Raw genomic sequence first — 19,934 nt, 5'->3', positions numbered from 1 at the left:
TATGAAATCAGAATATGAAATATGGTAAAATATAAATATTATTATAAAATAAGAAAGTCCTCATATATAAAAGTAATATGTGCTCATAAAATAGGAAATTAAGATATGCTCATTCTGAACTGTGTTGAATTAGGTTAAGGGCACATTTTAGGCCTCCTATTTGCAGTCAGATACATGTGAAGAGCTCTCAATGGTTCTGCACTGGGTAGATTGGGAAAGTCTGTGGCCACAGTGCAACTCCCAGTCCCTCCAGGAAGAACCGCTGCAGGTGAAGGGCTGAAGGAAACCTCACTCCTCTTCCACAAGCCAGTGAAAGGGATGGGCAGGAGCACCACCCATTTGGTTTGGCTCCAGGGCAGCCATTGTGCTAGATGCCACGGTGGAATGACAAAGGACTGGGAGAAGGTCTCTGCTTTCCAGAGGTTTAAAATGGGTGACTGACAGAGACATTCAGTAGTCCCCCCTTAGCCTTGGTTTTGCTTCTGTCTGTATCAGTTACCTGTAGTCAACTGTGGTCTGAAAATATTAAAGGGGAAAATTCCAGAAATAAACATTTCATAAGTTTGATATTGTGTGCTGTTCTGAATAGCATGATGAGATCTCAAACGGCAACCTACCTGGGATATTAATCATCCTGTGGTCCAGTGTATCCACACTGTATACACTACCCTCCCTCAATCATGTACATAGTAGCCATATCAGTTAACAGATCTACTGTTGAGGTACTGCAGAGCTTGTGCATAGGATCTGGTATTACCTGTGGTTTGGGGCATCCACCAGAGGTCTTGGAACATATCCCTAGAGGATAAAGGGGGACTACTATACCTAATACTTTCAGTATCAAGTAGTTTAGAATAGAGACAAAAACAAAACAAAACAAAACAAAAAAAACAGAGGAGGAAAGGGTTGAGAGAGGTATACTTCATTGGAGTCTGAAGAAGCCTGGTGAAGGAACCAAGTCAGGCAGGCTCTGGGATGCAGGAAGGGACCCCTACAGATTCAAATTAGGGAAGGAGAGAGCTTGGCAAACAGAGAAGATGGTCCAGAAATCCTTATTCATTCTTCTCTGTAAAGGATTAAATACAAGTCAAGTCCATGACATTAGGAGGCATCATAAGAAGTTTTAGCTATTTTCATAGGTAGGAAGCAGAGTAAGAAATAAGGCCAACAGGAGGACAAAAATAACTGTGTCCTCTTGTTGGTGCTTCTATAGCTAACCTGTTTCAAGCCCCGGAGAAGGACAAAGATCTAACATCAAAAGAAATGAGAATATTGGTATTTTTCTTTCACAAGAATGTGACTTTGATGGAACAGAGACACAACATAATCCTGACCGTTCACCTGAGGTACAGAACTATGTTGGCAAATCCTTGGCTTTCACTAAATATAAAAAATACAGGACACCACACCAGAATGGGGCTTCCTAGAGGCTCCCCAGCAAAGCAACACACACACACACACACACACACACATACACACACAGGTGCAGTCTAGAGATTAAGGAGCTGAACAGCCGTGGGCACTGCTATGCATTCTTCAATAAAGCAATTGATCTCTTGATTTAAACGTCTTGTCTGTACAGTGCATGGTGATACTCTTCACTGGGGGGACACTTTCACAGATAATATGTGTTTAGCCTGATGCCTTGGCACACAGTCGTGTTTGATAAAAATGAACTCTTCACAGTTAGGATCGGGGGACTAGCTTGCCTGGTAAGGGCTGTCTGGCTTTTCACTTAGTAAAGTCTAGAACTTTTAAAGGAAGCACTGGCCAAAAGAAATCAAGGAGTGGGGAAAGGAAGAAGTCCCATCAAGGACTGAAATGAGGTTTTCCCTCCTGCCGAGAGGGGCCCCTGCACTCCATAAACTAGAATGACCCCAGCTGAACTTCCAGGCTTGAAAGTATGGTGGCTTTTTAAAAGGAGTTCTTCTTTCTCAAGATCAATTGTTCAACAGAAATGAAAAGCTTGCCCTCGGAAGATTCTCAGTCCTAAAACCTGCAGGGTAAATCATTAAAAGCAAGAATGTGCCATTTCTCCGTAGGGAGCAGGGCATGCCATGCACGCTGTGGTCTGACCACTGCCACTCTGCTGTCCCTCTATTCTAAATTAACCAGAAACCCAAGAACCTGAAAGCTGAGCTCTAGCTAACATTATTTAAATGAACTGGCTGTTAAGTGAACCTTAAACCACATGTCATTTGGTGGTGGGGCTGCCCTGGGCCAAGAGACCGTTAACACAGACAGTTCCCAGCTTACAAACCGGATTGTGTTCCAAACGTGCATTTGGAAGACAGAATGCATTTTCCCAGAGAAGCGAGGCTACAAATGGCAATGAGGGCCACAGGCCAGCTCACAAAAAAAAACATGTGACCATAATATGGCAAAACTCTGTACATTTTAGCTGAAAAAGAAAGAAAAAAAGTAGAAATCATTCGTGTTTACAATACCAATAATTAAAGAGATAAAGTTGATATCCTTCATTGGTGCTGAACACTAGTGCTTAAGTGATAGACTATTTAATCAGAGGTGGATGGAAATGTCTATCCAGGTAGCCTGAGGGGCCAGGAGAAGCCCGGGCTACAGGAAAGAACTCTCATCACTGAGATCAGTCCAACTTGATGGGGTTTCTGCCAATTCTAAGAGGCAAGTGTCGACTTCTGAAGACCCAACCCGTGCCAGAGAGGGGTTTGCAGTGGCGAGGGGGTGGATACTGGCTTCAGTGGGACCTGACCCCCTGAGCTGATTGATCCTATCAATGGCAACTTTGCCCCTGGACCCAAGAATGGATGGAGTCCAGAACCTTTGGGGTCTCTTCTGAACTAGTTTCCAGAAGATCAGGTAAGATCAGATAAGCACTGGTTACTTGAACGGCCTGGATGGTGTTGAGTTTGATATGCCCCTGTCCCCACAGAGACCGAATCTGCTCTTGTCTTCCTCTTCACAGAGGAGACTCCCCCAACCCCAGGGAATTGTCTGGATCCTCCCTTTGCCACCCTACTCCATATGTGACCAGCACTGCACCTGGGTGGGCACATTTTGAACCACCTATTTTAACTTCATGCTGAAAATCACAAATGGACATTTTGTCTGTCAATATGTAGGAAGAAAGGGAGAGAAGGAGACGGAGAGAGGGAGAGAGAGAAAGAAAGAGGGAGGGGCTTTGGGTGTGGATTAGTGGTAGAGCACTTGCTTAGCATGCATGGGGCACTGGGTTCAATCCCCCCACCACCACCCCGCACCTCATTCCCCCCACACCACATAAAAATAAATAAATAACAAATTTTTAAAAAAAGGTATTGTGTCCATCTACAGCTAAAAAAATATTTTAAAAAATAAAGCCAGAAAGAAAGAAGTGAGCTGGGGATGGGGATCAGTTGTCATTTGTAGAGCAATAGCATAGAATTGCAAGATCTAAACATCAGGGGGCACCACGCACCCAGAACATGGAGGAGAAAAGCAGAGGACTCAAATAAGTGCTGAGGGTGTGAGCAGGAAGGCTGAAGGGAGTCACTGTGGAATACATAGTGTAACACTGACACACGTTCCTAAGAAATGTGCACCTAGCTTAATCCACATAAACTAAATGCATTTATTAATTCCCTTTTTTAAAAATCACAAAAAGTCTCGTGATTTTTTCTTCAAATTGGATTATGCCCCTTGTTCATTTTCTATTAAGCTATACTGATTTATTTATTTATTTATTTATTTATTTATTTATTTATTTATTTATTTATTTTGCAGTGTCAAGGATGGAACCCATGGCCTTATGCATGCTAGGTAAGTGCTCTAATACTAAGTTACATCCCCAGCCCTGACTTGGGCTTTTTAAAAATTAATTTCTAGCACATCTATTTGTTCTGAGTATTAATCCTTCATCATGTAGATATGTGAAAATATCTTTGGTAGTCCATGGCTTGTGTCTCTTTTATTTTTTAATGGTAACTTTCTGTTGTACAGAGATTTTCAGTTTTAATATAAATTAAGTCATTAATCCCCCCCCCTCATTTTTGTTGTTGTTGTTGTTTCTTGGTTTGTTTGTTTTGCAGTGCTGGGGATCAAACCCAGGGCCTCACACATGCTAGATAAGTGCTTTACCACTGAGCTACACCCCAGCTCTTGGTTTGTTCTTTCTGAGTGCTGTTTGACATCTCTTTTTCCATCTTGAGATCATATTCTTTTCAATCATCTTAAACCTTTGCTTTCTAGCCTCCTATTTGAAATTGGTCTGGTATAATTTTTTTCATATGAATAAGCCAACTACGGGAAAAAAAATTCATACTTTCATTGCCAAGTAGCCATTTCTTTCATAAAAATTTCTTTCCCATAAATGCACATGCCCATCAGGGGACCCCTATTCCATGGGTCCATTTGTCCATTACTATACCAAAAATCATATTTAACCATACTATTCTTGGCCTCTTCGTTTTCCCAACACCTCTGCGACATTTACCCATTTCTTCCATTACATTAATGTAATCACCTCAGAGCTCTGCACTACAGAAGATGACAGAAGGAAGCACAGGTGACTAAAGAGATTAGTACTATACAAAAGGAAGATAGTTCATCTATTCTAGAATTGATTTGGGAAACAACAGTTATAAATTAATTAACCTTGTATATGAGTTCATTTTCTGTTGCTATAACAGAATACCTGAGGCTGGGTACTTTATAAAGAAAAGTATATATATATCATAGTCTTAAAGGCTGAAAGTTCAAGATTGGGCATCCCCAACTGTTCAGCCTCTGGTGAGGGCCTCATGATAGACAGCTTCACAATAATGAGACAGGACCAGAATTTTATGGAAAAGAAACTTCTATTGCATCTGGAATATTTTATTTCTTATTTCGCTGTCTTGGAAGAATCCAGAAAAAAAACAAAAATTGAAGACCTCCTGGGCTGGATAAAAACATTGGTCTCTGCCACAGAAAGGCAAACCAGACTCTAGGTAGGAATGCGACAAGTCCAGATGTGGAGATTCAGGGGCCAGACTCCTTTTTGTAACCACAAGCTCTTGCAGGAACTAGCCATGGGTCCCCAAGAACCTAACCACTTCTCACTGGGCCCCACCTCTTAAAAGGTTCTCCCACCTTCAACACTGCCACACTGAAAACCAAACTTCTATCTAGCACATGACCCTTTGGGGGACCCACTGAACCTATAACCAAATCACAGCACCTTGACTCAGTGAACCACTGCATAAAGCTGAGCTGACTTTACAGGGAAATGAGCTGTTGGTTCTGGTTGGCTGGAATTTGATTGTAAAAGAAGGTCCGTATGAGAGGAGGAAAGATCAGAAGAACCCCATCATTATTGGTGGCCGGGGAAAAAAGACTTCTTGAGTTTTGTTCTGATATGATTGTTGAGCTGAAACCAGAAGCTAGATGCCTACATTTGTGTTTGGATGTGTCTATAGTAAAATGTGGGTTTTTATGGCATCCTTCAACCAGGGAAGAACGTCTCCTATCAGGAAGGTAGAATTTTCATAGTGATCATGAGCCAGACTTTCACAGGCAAAGGAACTTCCATTTCCATCTGGAATATTTTATTTCATTATTTATTATCTATATTGGAATATAGATAAAATGTGAGGCCCTCCTGGGCTAGAAAAAAAAAACATTGGCTTTTGCCACCAGAGGTATGCCAGAAGCTAGGCAGGAACATGGCGTGTTCACATGAACTCTCTACCTTTTTCTCCCCCAATCAGCTGCCATCTCCATATGCCCTTCTCAGGGTTGGCAGCACCATCTGCCCAATTGCTAAGCCCCTCAAGCCCTGTGCTTGGGTGTCATCACTGAAGATCAGTCAAGTCTTGCAGATTCTATCATCTAAACCTCCTGGCTCCATCCATCTCTCTCCATCTCTTCTCCACCCTGTCTCTCCACACTCACACACCCCCAAGGCCACTGTCATCATCAGTGGAAGGATAGCAAAAGCATTCTGACTGGTCTCTCTGTCTTGAGTCACGGTCATAGATTCCACGTCTAATAATGTCACCCCTCACTTATTGTGAGGGCTTCCCACTCTTCCAAGGCCACCACCCAGTCTGTTTAATCTGATATGCAGAGCCCTTCTGGATCGGACAGTCACTTTCTTGAGTGGTTAAGAGCTCAGACCATGAAGTCAGACTTCTCTGGATTCAAATTCCCATGGCTCTGCCTATTAGCTTTGAAACTTGAACAAACTTCAGAACCTCTCCGTTTCAGTGTTCCCATGTGTCAAATGGAAATAGTAACAATAGCTCCCCTTAGGGAGTTGTTGGGAGAACTGAATGAGTTAATGCCTGTACAGTGCTTGGAACAGCCAGGGCACATAGTGAGCTTTCTGTTAGTGTCAACTATTCCTTTTATTTTGGTTTCCACAGTTCACTGTGCTTTCTCCAGCCTGCAGACCTTGGCATCTCCTGTTGCCTCCATCTGGAACCCTCTTTCCCAAAGCCCGATCACACTACAAGGCAATCTTTGGAAGTGAACAACAGCAGCAGCATCACCAGGAAACTTGTTTAAAAAGACAAATTCTCAGGTTCTAGCTGGGACCTCCGACATCAGAACCTGAGATGGACAATCCAAGTTTAACAGTCCTCCATGGGAGTCTGATGTACAACTAGAGCTGGAAACCAGGTTCATTTACAGTGGTAAATGTCCTTAGATGATTATCTGTCTTCACCCCACTAGACTGTAAGTCCCTCAACAGCACAGATACTTGCAGCTTGTTCCTCGTGGATGTTGAAAAAATAAGAGCCCTCACAAATTGAAATGGAAAAAGCCTTGTTTTGTCGTCGACCAGATGACTTAACTGTGTGTTCCTTCACTGTCTATTTCCCTCCATTAACAGCCAGGTCTCTCTAAGGCTCACCTCAATATTCCAGCTTGTTCCCAGCCTTGAGTGCAGCCTTAGGCCTAGGTGCAAGGTAGAGGGCAAAGGAGAGCTGTGAGCCATTACCCAGGAGGCCCTGCAGCTTCTGGAGCACCCCAGGGGCCCCTCACTGAGACTGTGTGCTTTCCCAGGAGTGCAAAAGAGGTTCCATCTCAGCATTTGGACAACCATGGAAAATCTTGCCTACTAAGAGTTACTTCTGGGGAAGATCTGAAGCGAAAACCGGCTCTTTACCTCCCCAGACCCTTCTCCTCCTCTCCCCCCCTTTTCCTCCTGCCTCCTGCTCCTCCCTCCTCCTCCTCTTTCTTCTCTGGCCCCTCTGCTACTCCCGCCCTTTCTCTCTTCCTCTCCCCATCTCCCTTTCCTTCTCCCTCCTCTTCCTCTCTCAAGTCTCCCCCCTCCCTCCCCTCCCCCTCCCTCCCCTCCCCCTCCCCCTCCCTCTCCCCCTCCTCCCCCTCCCCTCCCCCCTCCCCCTCCCTCCCTCTCCCCCTCCTCCCCCTCCCCTCCCCCCTCCCCCTCCCTCCCTCTCCCCCTCCTCCCCCTCCCCCCTCCCCTCCCCCTCCCTCCCCTCCCCCCTCCTCCTCCTCCCTCCTCCCCCCTCCTCCCCTCCCTCCTCCCTCTTCTTTCTCTTCCTCCCTCTTCTATTTCTCGCTCTCTGTACTCCACGTTTCTCTTGCTACCTACTTGTCCCTGACCCCTCCTCCAGCCCTGACCCCTGATAACCAAACCACTGGTTGGTGCCAAGCTCCCGGGGCGGGTTGCTGGACATTTCCTTGCAGACCCCGCTGACAGGATGGCTTCTCCACCGCGAGGCCGGGGTCCCACAGGGCGCCCCGGGCGACCGCGACGCCCCTCGTGAGCCGCTCCACTGCGGAGGAGGCGCAGCGCGTGCCCAAGGCCCCGGTGGCCGCCAGCGCCCGCAGCCGCACCGCGCCGCCCGGGGCGGGGCCGCCCGCTCCGCCGCCCGCTGGGTCCCCACCAGCCGCGGAGGACCCCGGGGCCTCGGTGCGCCGCACGCCGCAGCCCGGCAGCGCGGGGAGAAGGCGGCATGGCGGCGCGCAGGACGGCAGTGCTGGAGGCGTCCCCGCAGCACGAGCAGGTAGGTCGCGGGCCGGGGAGGCGCGGCCAGGGTCCCGGGGCTCAGCCGGGGCGGGGCGGCTCGCGCAGCTGGTCCCCAGTCCCGCCGCCCACACGGTGTGGCCGGCCCTGGACAGGGACGATGACCTCTGGAAGGTGCTGCCCGGGGACTGCCTATCCCCTCCCGTTTCTTCCTTTCCTCCCGGGCGCCCAGTTGCTTTTCTTCCTTGGCTCCATCCCTCTCCCCTCAACATCTCCCTGCGGCCTCCAGGATGACCCCATCCATTCCTGTCCCCCAAACTGGCTGCCTCTCTTCTGGGCAGTAGCCCCCAGGGACCCAAAGTAAAGGGACATTGAAGGAGGGTGACCGAGGGAGGGTGAGGAGTGGATTTCAGGCCTTTGGCCGAACTGTGTGGTGCCCAGGCTTGAGCCTGCGGTCAGCATCACCCTGGGACTCCTTGAAAGACAGGTTGCTGGGCTCTGTCCCCAGGGTTTCAGGCTGATCATAATTAGCTTGTCTAACTAGCTCCAGCAGGTGCAGCGGATGCCTTGAGAACCACTAGGTTAGTCCTTTCCTCCTCCCACCAGTGGTGAATACATATATCCAATCCTACTTTAGTTTTAACTCGTAGGACAATTCGCAGGCACTGACCAGATATAGGAGCTATGCCGGGGTGGACGAAGGGAATATAATCCAGAGATGGGCCTTTCTTCAGGAATTAACATCCTTAAAGCAAGAACAAAACTAACTCACGGGAAGACATGAGTGTCTCAAAACAGGTTGGGGCAAAGAGTTCTAGAATTTCTGTTTGATGAGGTGGGTGTGGCGTTTGAGCTGGATTTGAAGAACAAATAGGATCTGACCACATGGTGTTGAGAGGGAGTTAGAATTCCAGATAGATGGAAGAGAAGCACTAAATTGTTTGGGGGTGAAAAAAATTGCTGGGGGATTGGTCATAGGAAGCGATGGGGGCTGGGGGACTATACATTACCGTAGCGGGAACCCAGAGTTCATGAATACTTAAAATGAACCCGGGAAGAGTCGGGCCATGGAGGGCCTTGGGTACCAAACTATGCATGTGAGGTTTCTTTTCTAGAATAGGAGAACCTATAAGGAAACTACATGACTCTTGCTGATTTCAAACCAATGTCATGCAAAGGGGCTATGGATTGAGTCCCTGCCTCCCAGGAAAGGCAGAGGACTTCACACGATCAACTTTGCTGATGTTTGCCTTCCTCAAAGCTAGCATCTCTGTCTTGCCCACCATCCTCAGGAGGTGTACACCCCTATTAATTCTGCCTTAGAAGGGACTCACAGCTTTTCCTATAATCCCATATTGGAAGATAATGTGGCCTAGGGACCAGCAGTCAAAGCATCACCTGGAAGCCTGTCAGAAATGCAGTCTCAGGGGCTGGGGTTGTGGCTCAGTGGTAGAGCTCTCGCCTAGCACATGCGAGGCCCTGGGTTCGATCCTCAGCACCACGTAAGAAATAAAATTTTAAAAGGTATTGTGTCCATCTACAACTAAAAAATAAAGATTAAAAAAAAAAAGAAATGCAGTCTCAGTCCCCAGTGTAGACCTACTCAAATAAGAATCTGCATTTTAACCAGACCCTGGGGTGATACTGTGCACTTAAAATTTGAGAAGAGCTGGGTTAAATGAGACTTTATAAAAGCTGAGGATACTAAAAGGAAAAGCAGTATAGTTACTGACCAGCCAACATACAGTAGCATTCCATCACTCTCAACCTCATTCTCTTTTATTTTCCTTCACCACCTTTAATGCTGCCTAAAGCATGCCTAATTGTACATTTGATTGTGAGAGCCTTCAATATGGAAGTTCCAGGAGAGCTGACCACGGTCTATCTTATCAGCTGCTATTGTTCCAATATCAGGAATCTAGTCTGATGCATAGCAAGACCTCAATTCCATATTTGTTAAATGAATAAGTGGGTGAATGATGAATAGTAATGTACAACCTCATGATTGGGGGCCCCAGCTGTTCAGACTTCATCTCCTTCTCCATCCTCCTTCCTCAACTCCACATCCTACAGTCTATTGAGGAGTTACACCTTGGGAAACTTTGAGACTCCTCCAAGAGCAGGAAGCATGGGTTTAGGATCTCCCTCGTGGGCTTGTCCGGGGCCTGCTTTCCAGGCTCTAATTTCTACCAAAGGGAGAAAATGAACTTCCTGCCTCAGAGTAAACTATACCCCTCCCTTGGCAGCCCTGCTCTTCCTGGCTCCTAAGAGAAATCGAGGCACAAACTGATTAAGAAACAATGAGTTACTTGTGCCGAGCAGAACTGCAGCTCAGGAGACATTTCAGACTGGCTGGAATATATTCTGGGGTCTTACAGATTTCAAACAAGTTTTAAAGGCAAAAAATCCTCAAATGGAGAAAGGGATTGTATCAGTTATTTTTCAAGAACTTAGATTGGTGTAGACAGGATAGCAAGCTGTCTTATAAGAAAGGGATTGAGTGATTTTAAGAATACACTCAGAGGGCTAGGGCTGTGGCTCAGGGGTACAGTGCTCGCCCAGCACATGCAAGGCCTGGGTTCGATCCTCAGCATCACATAAAAATAAATAAATAGGGGTATTGTCTACAAAAAAGAGTACACTTAGAGCTGAGGTGGAGCTCAGTGTAAAGCACTTGCCAAGCATGCACCAGCAATTGGTGAGGGGGAGAATATATGTAGATATAAAGTAATTCTTAGAAAGAGAAGAGGAAAGAAGGGTTCTATCCCCAGCAGCAAAAAACAAAACAAAGAAATTCTTGGGAAAATTGCCCGGTAGCTCTCTATTGGACTGGAATGTTCTGCTCTAATGAAAATTGTAACCCTCAGCATGTCAATGGCAGGATATAGCAACTTGCACAGGATCAAAAGTCTTCCATGTTTTCTTGGCCTAGTATTTTGGGATGCCTCAATTTGCCTTTACCTGTTTGATATTAATTTTTCCATACTGTGTAACATGTATTCCTTATCAATGAGTACATTGCCACACACACACACACACACACACACACACACACACACCACACAGGGACATTAATACTTCTAAATTCATTGCCCTGTCTTTGCCACTTGTTTCAGAAAGATTTTTCTAACAGAAGGATTTTGTGAGGGAAGGGTTGAAAGTGGAGAAATCGGCCTGGAGACAGCAGCTCAGGTGATGAAGGCCATGCCAGCAAGGTGGCCTTCACAAGTATATCGAGTGTGTGCTGCCACAGACATCGGGATTCAGTGGTGGGGTAAGGCCCAGGCTGCCCTCCTGCCGATTCAGATACGTAAATAAGTGATCAAAGGTGCAGTTTGGAGACAATGCTCAGGGTGCTGTGGACGTATGAAAAGGGCCAGACCCAAAGGGCTTCCTGGAGGAAGTGGGGCCCAAGGATGAGCAGGAATAAAGCACTCCCACATGGAGACTAGGGGTGGAGGAAATGCATTCAGGGGACACGAATGTTCTGGTCGGTTAGAGCAGGGACAGTTGTGAGAAAACACAGGTCCCTGTGAGTCATGTTGACAAGAATTATAAGCAGGAAGGTAAAAATATGGATCCGTTTGCTTTTCATGCCTTCACCCTTACAATTTGAAGAGGAGAGGAGTGAGGGCAAGTGTTTTAGTCAGCTTTTCTGCTGCTGTGACCAGAACAACTATAGAGGAGGAAAAGTTTATTTAGGGCCTCTCGGTTTCAGAGGTCTCAGTCCATCGACAGCCAGCTCCATTTCTCAGGGCTTGAGGAATCATGGTGGAAGAGTGTGGAGGAGGGAAGCAGCTCACAGGATGATCAGGAAGCAGAGAGAGAGACTCCACTGGCCAGATACAAAATAAGTACCCCAAAGGCATACCCCCAATGCCACCCCCTCCAGTCACACCCCACCCACCCTCACTTACCACTCAAGTTAATCCATTAGGGGATTAATTCACTGACTGGGTTAAAGCTCTAACAACCCAACTATTTCTCCTCTGAACCTTCTTGCATTGTCTCACACATGAGCTTTTGTGGGGACACCTCACATCCAAACCATAACAGTAAGGTCCCAGGGAGACACCCTGCCTGCCTCCATGCAGCCCTCGGGCCCAGGAGCCTTCCCTAGTCCTGCTAGCTGAAGAGCGATGGTCCCTCTCCCTGCCGGTGATTTTCTATCACACTTTCTGTTTATTTTCTTCATAGAAGTTACTACCTGAGGCAATTGTTTGTCTATTGTTCATTGTTTTCTCTAGAACCTGGGCTGGATTCATGAGAACAGGAACCTCACCTGTCCTTTTCACCATTGTGAGCCAGCTCTCAACCTAGTGCCTAGCACACAGGAGGTGGCCAATCCATATTTGCTGAATGAATAATGAACGAAAAATGGATGGGTAGGACCACAGGGGATTGAAAGAAGTGGACATGTATGTGAGGTAGTATTTACAGGTAGGGTCAACAGGAAGGTCATGGGTTAGAGATGCAGAGTCAAGAATGGTGCCCCAGCTTTCTGTTTGTTGGATGAAATGTGGAAATACTGAGTGAAATTGGAGACATCGTCAATGGGAGCACTTTGGGGAAAAAAATTAATGTGTTCAGCTTGAGGCAGATTAAGTCACACATCTGAGGGACATCTAAGTGGAGATACAAGGGGAGCTCAAAAGTGAGATTTGGCTGAATAAAAGAAAGAGGTGAGAAGTAGATCAAATCATGGCACAGAGATTGGAAAAAGGGACTTGGCAAGTTATCAGAAAAGGTGAAGAAATGGGGAGACAGAGTAAAAAGTCACTCTTGTACTGTTCTTTGTAGGTGTCATTGTTCACGTAGAATATCTAACATAGGAAAGTATAAGAAGGAGAGTAAATATTCCAATGTCACCACCAATGGAGCATTCCTGGTAACATTTTGGTAATGTCTTCTGTGAGTCTTTTTCTTCTGGATGTCTCTTTATGAAATCATACATTTACATAAATTGGCTCATATTATGCTCAACAATTTTGAAGGCTCATTATCTCGTAACAATGAGTCATGGAAGTCTATGTCAATAAATATGGATCTGCATTATCATTTTTAAAATGTTATGGATTTCCCAAAAGGAAAGACAAAGATATGGATCTTTTTCATCCATTGTTCTAAGTACTTGGTGAGTTTTTCATGTTGGAAACATTTTTCAGTTCTTGGAAATTTCTTGCATAATTTATATTTTCTCTCCTATATCCCTTCTCTTAGAGTTTTAAATTTTTTTTCTGAGAGAATTATTTGATTTACCTTCAATCCCTTCATGAGATGTTTCATTTCTGTCCTCTTGTTTTTTATTTTGAGAACTTTTGTCGGTTTTTCTATAGTCTTTATTGTTTAGATCCAGAATGACCCCCAAGAGCTCCTGTGTTAAGCAAGGCAGCAATGTCCAGAGGTGGGATTTTTAGAAAATGATTGGATCATGAGGGCTCTGACCTTCTAAGTGGATTAATCCATCTGATAGATTAATATTTTGAGTGGACTACTGGGTGGAAACTGTAGGCAGATGGGGGCATGGTTGGAGGAAGTAGGTCACTGAGGGCATGCCCTTAGGAACACTGTCTTGTCCCCCTCTAGCCCACCTCTGCTTTCCAGCCACCAAGAGCTGAGCAGCTGTCTTCACTACACCCTTCTGCCATGATATTCTGCCTCACCTCCTCAGGTCCAGAACAATGGAGCCAGAGGACCATGAACTGAAACATCTGAAACTGTGAGCCAAAATAAACCATTCCTCCTCAGGTACTTTGGTCACATCAACAGAAAGTTGACTAATACAGTTTTCTTGTCCATTATAGTTGCAGAAACTTCTTTCTCAAATATATAGTGACTTTGGGCTGTTTGCCTGTCCACTGTTTGGAAGCTCTTGCTGGCAGGGAGGGCTTGTTGACAGGCAGACTGGGCTGAAGGCTGACCTGGCCGGGCCTTTTCATGGGAGAACAAGGAGTGGCATATCTAGAGTTCTTTTCTCTTGACTTGGATAGTTCCCCATAAATAAATCCAGTTTTCCTACACAAGGCCTGAGTCTGGCTATCAGTAGCCCAAGCCAAGTGGACAAGTGCATGTCTAACATGCTAGGCCTCCAAGAGCCCAAGTGGAGGTCTCCAAGCCACGTCGCTAGTTATTATAAACCAGTCTGCTCTTATAGCCTTTCCTGCACATCCACTCATGAGCCTCACAGTGTGCTAGACCCACAGGCTTCCTATGTGCACTGCTGACTGCAAACTTGGGTGGTAGCAAGGAACTGAGAGGGTAGAAGTTTGAACATGCCTGTATTAGTTTTCTAGGGCTACTGTACAACAGAAACTTTGCACAGTTCTGGAGGTCAAAGTGTGGGTATTGGAGGATCCTGACTGTAGAGAAAACAAAGCTGTGCCAGTGTCCTCTGCTCTCAGTCACTGTCCACAGACCGTCTGCTTTCCAGTTTCCAAAACTGATTGCTTAGACTCCTCGCCTCCTCTTGTACTTGGAGGTTTATGTTATTTTTATTCTTTTGCAGTCATTCTAGTGGTGTTTGAGGAAGGAAAGGAAGTAAATTCACATATTTGGTTTCTGTGTTAGTTAGGTTTTTGTCACTGTGAACAAAATACCTGTCAAGAACAACTTAGAGAAGGAAAAGTATATTTTGGCCAAGTGTCAGAGATTCAGTTCATGGTCAGCAGACTGCATTACTCTGGGCCCAAGGTGAGACACAACACCTTGATGGAAGGATGTGGTGGAGGAACATTGCTCAGCTCATGGTAACTAGAGAGAGAGAGAGACAGACAGACAGACAGACCGACAGACCAACTAAGGGACAAGATATAATCCCTGAGGGCATGTACCAATGATCTACTTCTTTTGGCTATTCCCTACCTGTTTCTGCCTATAGTTGCCACACAGAATTCCATTCAAATTATACCCATCAATCCACTGTTAGATTACAGCTATCGCAATCCAATCATTTCACTTCTAAGCATTCCTGCATTAACAGAGGAGCTTTTGGGGGGACACTTCACATTTAAACCATATCAATTTACCATGCTTCACTGGAAGATCTTGTTTTCACTTGCTTTTTTTTTTTAAATCACAGTTATTAGTAAGCTTAAACATCTTTCCATCAATATATTGGCTATTTATATTTCTTTTGTAAATTTCTTATTCAAGTACTTTGTCCTTGGGAATGTTTTTCTTATTATACTGTAAAAAGCTCTTTTTATATTTGACTTATTAACTTTCTGCTTCTCACATGGGTCGTATTTTCCCCAGTTTAATTTGTCTTTCAACTTTTATGTCCTTGAAATCTGTTTATTGTTTTACTTTATCATGTCTGGGCTCTACATCATACTTAGAAATACCTTCTACACTGCAATATCATGAAAATGTTTACCCATATTTTCTTCTAGTGCTTTTAAGATTTTACTTCCTTACATTTAAATATTTGATCCATCTGATATTCATTTTGAAGCAAGAAATGAGATATGGGTGGATCCAGCTTTGTTTTTCCCAAATGCCTAGCCAGTTGTCCTGACACCATTTAATGAACAGTACACTTTCCTTCATTGATTTGAAGTGACTTCGGCATCATGTGCAGTTGAGTCTATTCTTGGACTCTGTGTGCTGTTCATTCATCCTCTGCTTTCACTTGATTTCTGTGGCCTTTATTCTGGATTGCAGAGTCTGATAAGCCGAGGCTCTAGGCTTTATTCTTCTAAATGTTCCCTGCTATCCTTATATGCTATATTTCCAGATGAATTTGAGTGTCATTTTCATTTCCAAAGTAAATCCTCATAGAATTTCCAATGGACTTGTAAAATCATATGTCACAAAACATTTCCCCAAAATTAGAACCCCTCCATAGGGAAAAATGCTGTACTCTTGGGGACTAAAACTAGACAAGAGATATCTCTAAGAATATCATCATCATCACCAACACCAACATCAGTCCTGTCATCCTAATTCACTTATTCTCTAAGAAATAGGATTTCAATATCACTTTACCTAAGGAAGTCCCTACTTTTGGTTAACAAAAAAAAAAAAAATTCAGGTTACAATTTCCACCTCTAAAACTTTTCTACTTTTCAAAAGAATAACTTATCATACTTCCTTAAAAGTGACTTACAGAGCTTGGGTTGTGGCTCAGCGGTAGAGCACTCACCTGGCAGGTGCGAGGTCCTGGGGTCAATCCTCAGCACCACATAAATGAATGGAATAAAGGTATTGTGTCCAACTACCAACTAAAAATACATAAATAAATATTTTTTAAAAAGTGACTTACAATCTGATGGATAGTTGGAGACAGTTATATCCAGGGCTATTTTACTAGTAAGATACAAATGGAATTTTTCTCTTAAGGAAACTAAAAACCCAGTTCCATAATTTCAATACCAAGCACTGTGAACTTCAAACAACAAAAAGAAGGGAGTCCTGAAGGTTGTAACTTGGTTTAAGCACTTTTCTACAAAACTCTCGTACAGCCTCATTTATGCTCCTAATATTGCAGTGAAGTAACTAGCAGTTACTATATCAATATCCAGTATCTGGAGACAAACATAGATTAGTGATGTGCCCAAGGTTGTTATCCAAGGAACTAGCCAGCTCAGTGGTGGTGGGTGGTGCTGTCTCAAGGCTCCAAACCCATCTAGTGTTTTCTCCTAAAGAGCAGAGAAGGGCCTCTCAAACCAAGAAGCGTACTCAGGTACAACTATTACCTGAAGGTTGCTTTACTGCTGGAACTTGGCACTTGAGTCTGGCTGCTGTGACCACCATGTGAGTAGGGAGCCATGGAGAAGCTGCCAGCCTCAGTCACAGCACCACCTCTGTCCTGTTTTCCTGGCATTGTACCGATCCTTCCTAAGCCTGTCTGTGACTCTCATCCATGTCTTCCGAAGCCTTGTTGTGTTTTATAAGGGAATGCTTCATGCCTGTGGCAGAAGCCTAGATGTTCCCGAGGAGCCTGTGTATCTCCAATCAGACAGATCCTAGAGTAAACCGTGGATGGCATTTGTTTCTTTCTCTCTGCCCGGATGGCTTACACCATTTGAAGAAGAAAACATGGAGGAGAAGATCTGGCTAATATCAGATTGTTTAACAGATATTTTATTTGCTTTCCCTTTTCTTTGCCATCACTGGGGATTTGGGCTTTGAAAGAGTATCTTTTAACATTGCTGGACGAGGGGTTAGGTGCTCTGTGGTCTCAATGAAGGTTGTAAGATTATGTCTTTCTGGTGACTGGTGTCCAAGACTTCAAATAACCAAATATGGTAAGTTAGCAGTAACCAAGGGAAAGCAGCCCACGAATGGACTCTGTCCTGGAAAAGGTCTCTCTGATGCCTGCTCAATCTGCAAGGGCACAAGGCCACAGTAACCCCTTCTTAAATGATGCTCCTTTTTCCAGGAGGACACAGAAGCCTCTGGTCCGTTTAGTCTCTAAAGCCTTGACCTTGGAGCCATATTCTCTACCTGGCATCATTTAAGATACCAGCAAAACAGATCGGTTTTAGGGATACTGGATTCATACACCATAGCCTAGGAACCGGAGTGGCTGTCCCTGTGATAGGGGAAGCCACTCTCTGTGACCTTCAGTGATCTGCCAAAACACAAGGGCAGGAATGGAACCACATCTGGTTCTCTGACTTAGGAGCAGAATCAAATATTTATCAGTGGTGACTTGATCACTGGAGTTTTGTTCTTGTTATTTCATTTGTTTGTTTTGTTTCAGTTTTAACAGCCCCAGAACTCATCTGTTAAAGGCTTCCTCCCTAGTACTTCACCCTGCCAGCCCAAACTCACCGACACCTTGATCTTGGACCTCAAGCCACCAGAACTATGACAAAATAAGTTTCTGTCATTTAAGCCACCCAGTCTGTGCCATAAAATCATGGCAGCCCTAGCAAACTAATACAGATTTCCAGATTGGGAACCAGCCTTCCGTAATTTTCTTTAATTTAAATTAAATTTATTTTGAACTGATACACAAAATATAAATGTACACATTAATGGGGTAATTTGATGTTTGGATACATGCTACCCTGTGTGTACCTTGTAATGTGTATTTTATTTCATTAGGATTTTCATTCTAAATTATTCCAGTCCCAGGGAACATTGCTATTTTCAACAGTTTAGGTTTCTCCTAGAATGCTCTAAAATATAAGCTATAAAATAAAAGCTAAGAAAATGAGATTTTTTTTTTTAACAAGGGCGTTTTTCATGTTTTTCAGATCTCTCACACAAAGCTTTCTGCGGATGATGAGTGGAAGTAAGTGATCAGTATTTTTTTATAATCGCTTTATTAAAAATTAGATTCGCATCTTAACAGTTTGAGAAACTGAATGAAGTCATCAGTTCATTTGTATATTTCCTGGGATAAAGAAGGTGGAATGAGGAAACCGTGTAGCTACAGCAAAAAGGTACTTCAAACCAAATCTGCACGGATTTCATGTGTTTGCTAGTGTGATCGATCCATGCAATCCCACAAAGCTGGATTAACATATTCTTCAAAATATGGCAGTATCAAGTGGCTGTTTATTTTAGGCACATAAAACATATGAATTTCTTTATGTGCTGGGACCTGCAATGGGACTCTTGGACACTGTGAGCACTGCAAAAAGAGGAGAAATGAAGATTTCTTCCCTTTTTTGTCGTATAGTGATCAATTATGAATGTATCCCTACTCAAAACTGGAAATACTTATTACATTGTATATCAATTTGTGATCTTTGAAGTTCTTCCACATAGATCAATCCATTTGCTATGTGCTTTCAATGTGTGTATGTTTGTATGTATATATATGCATCTGTACACACACAAATGAAGTAATATCATAAAGCATATTTTGTTTTCTGTCTGTGCAAGTGATATTCTCTATCAACAATGAATTCACTCCTATATCTTCATAGCCTAAGTTGGAAGTCCATTAATTACACAGAATATTAAATATTTATTTCGGATTTGGGTGTATAAAAACCATAACCAACCTCTGGTACCCTTTTCATTTTTCTTCACTTTCTTTTCTTCTGAGTGACAAATGAGTTTTTTCTTTCGTATGAGCTTCTAGAAATCATTCCTGTCTCCTGAGTGCAGCTTTCAACAGTAACTAAAAGTCATGTAATTTTATTCAAGTCGATTCTCTGATCTAGACTCCAGCTTCTTCTCTTGAAGATCGAAAGGCTTTCAGTCCGCCTGTTTATGCCTCCCCACAGTAACATTCAAAGAGTCCATCTCCAAGAAGCTGAAGTGAATCAGGAATATTTACTGGTTCATTTCTATGTCTTCACCAGCAGGGGGCACCCCTGGGATTTGCAGGGGCCCTTTTCTGAAGGGTACTTCCAGACTGTATAGAAATGCTGGAAGAGGAGAGACCCAATTACATACCCATCAAGTGCCTTTAAAAAAAAAAAAAAAATCAGTGTTTTGGCACAGAATATTCCCTTGCAGCGTTTTCTGATTGAAACACTAGCTAACTGCATACTGTAACCAATCCTAAATGGAAAGTTCATTTTAAGAGATTTTGTGATTAATGGTGTTGCCCTGCTGCTGGTGAGAGAATGCTAAGCAATTGGCAGCATTTGTAAATTTCCCCCTTTCTCTAATGTTTAATCTGGGCCTCTCTCTTCCTCTAGGCCAGTGGCTCTCAATCTTGGCTGCCCCTTAAAATCACATGCAAAGATTTAAAAATGACTGATGCCTTAAACGTTTTACTGTGTATACATGTATCAAAACATCACATGATACTCCATTAATCTGCATATTTTTATGTTTTTATGTATCAGTTCAAAATAAATTTAATTTAAATTTTTTTAAAAATTGATTACCAATGGCTAGGTCCCATCCTGGTCATCTGTATTAGTTTGTCAGGGCTGCCATGACAGTACGGAACAGCCTGGCAGGCTTCAACAAAAGAAACTTATTTTGTCATAGTTCTGAAGGCTTGAAGTCCAAGATCAAGGTGTTGGTGAGTTTGGGCTGGCAAGGTGAACCTGGAGGTGGAAGACACAATCCTGCTCCTAATACCCAG

At 43.9% G+C, this 19,934-nt stretch overlaps 1 protein-coding gene across 1 annotated transcript in view; it reads left to right on the top strand.

The window, feature by feature from the left end:
• The window catches only part of Rnf175 (ring finger protein 175), a 72,109-nt gene that overhangs the window by 8,589 nt on the left and 43,586 nt on the right, over nt 1-19,934 (top strand). Inside the window, exons 2-3 of the mRNA XM_026384702.2 lie at nt 7,667-8,107; nt 18,139-18,176. Of these exons, the coding sequence (XP_026240487.2) occupies nt 7,667-8,107; nt 18,139-18,176 (479 nt within the window). The remainder of the gene's footprint in view (nt 1-7,666; nt 8,108-18,138; nt 18,177-19,934) is intronic.

The sequence above is a fragment of the Urocitellus parryii genome, chromosome 10 (genome assembly GCF_045843805.1).
Source record: "Urocitellus parryii isolate mUroPar1 chromosome 10, mUroPar1.hap1, whole genome shotgun sequence".
Classification (NCBI taxonomy): Eukaryota; Metazoa; Chordata; class Mammalia; order Rodentia; family Sciuridae; genus Urocitellus; species Urocitellus parryii.
This window is presented reverse-complemented; position numbering and strand designations above follow the sequence as displayed.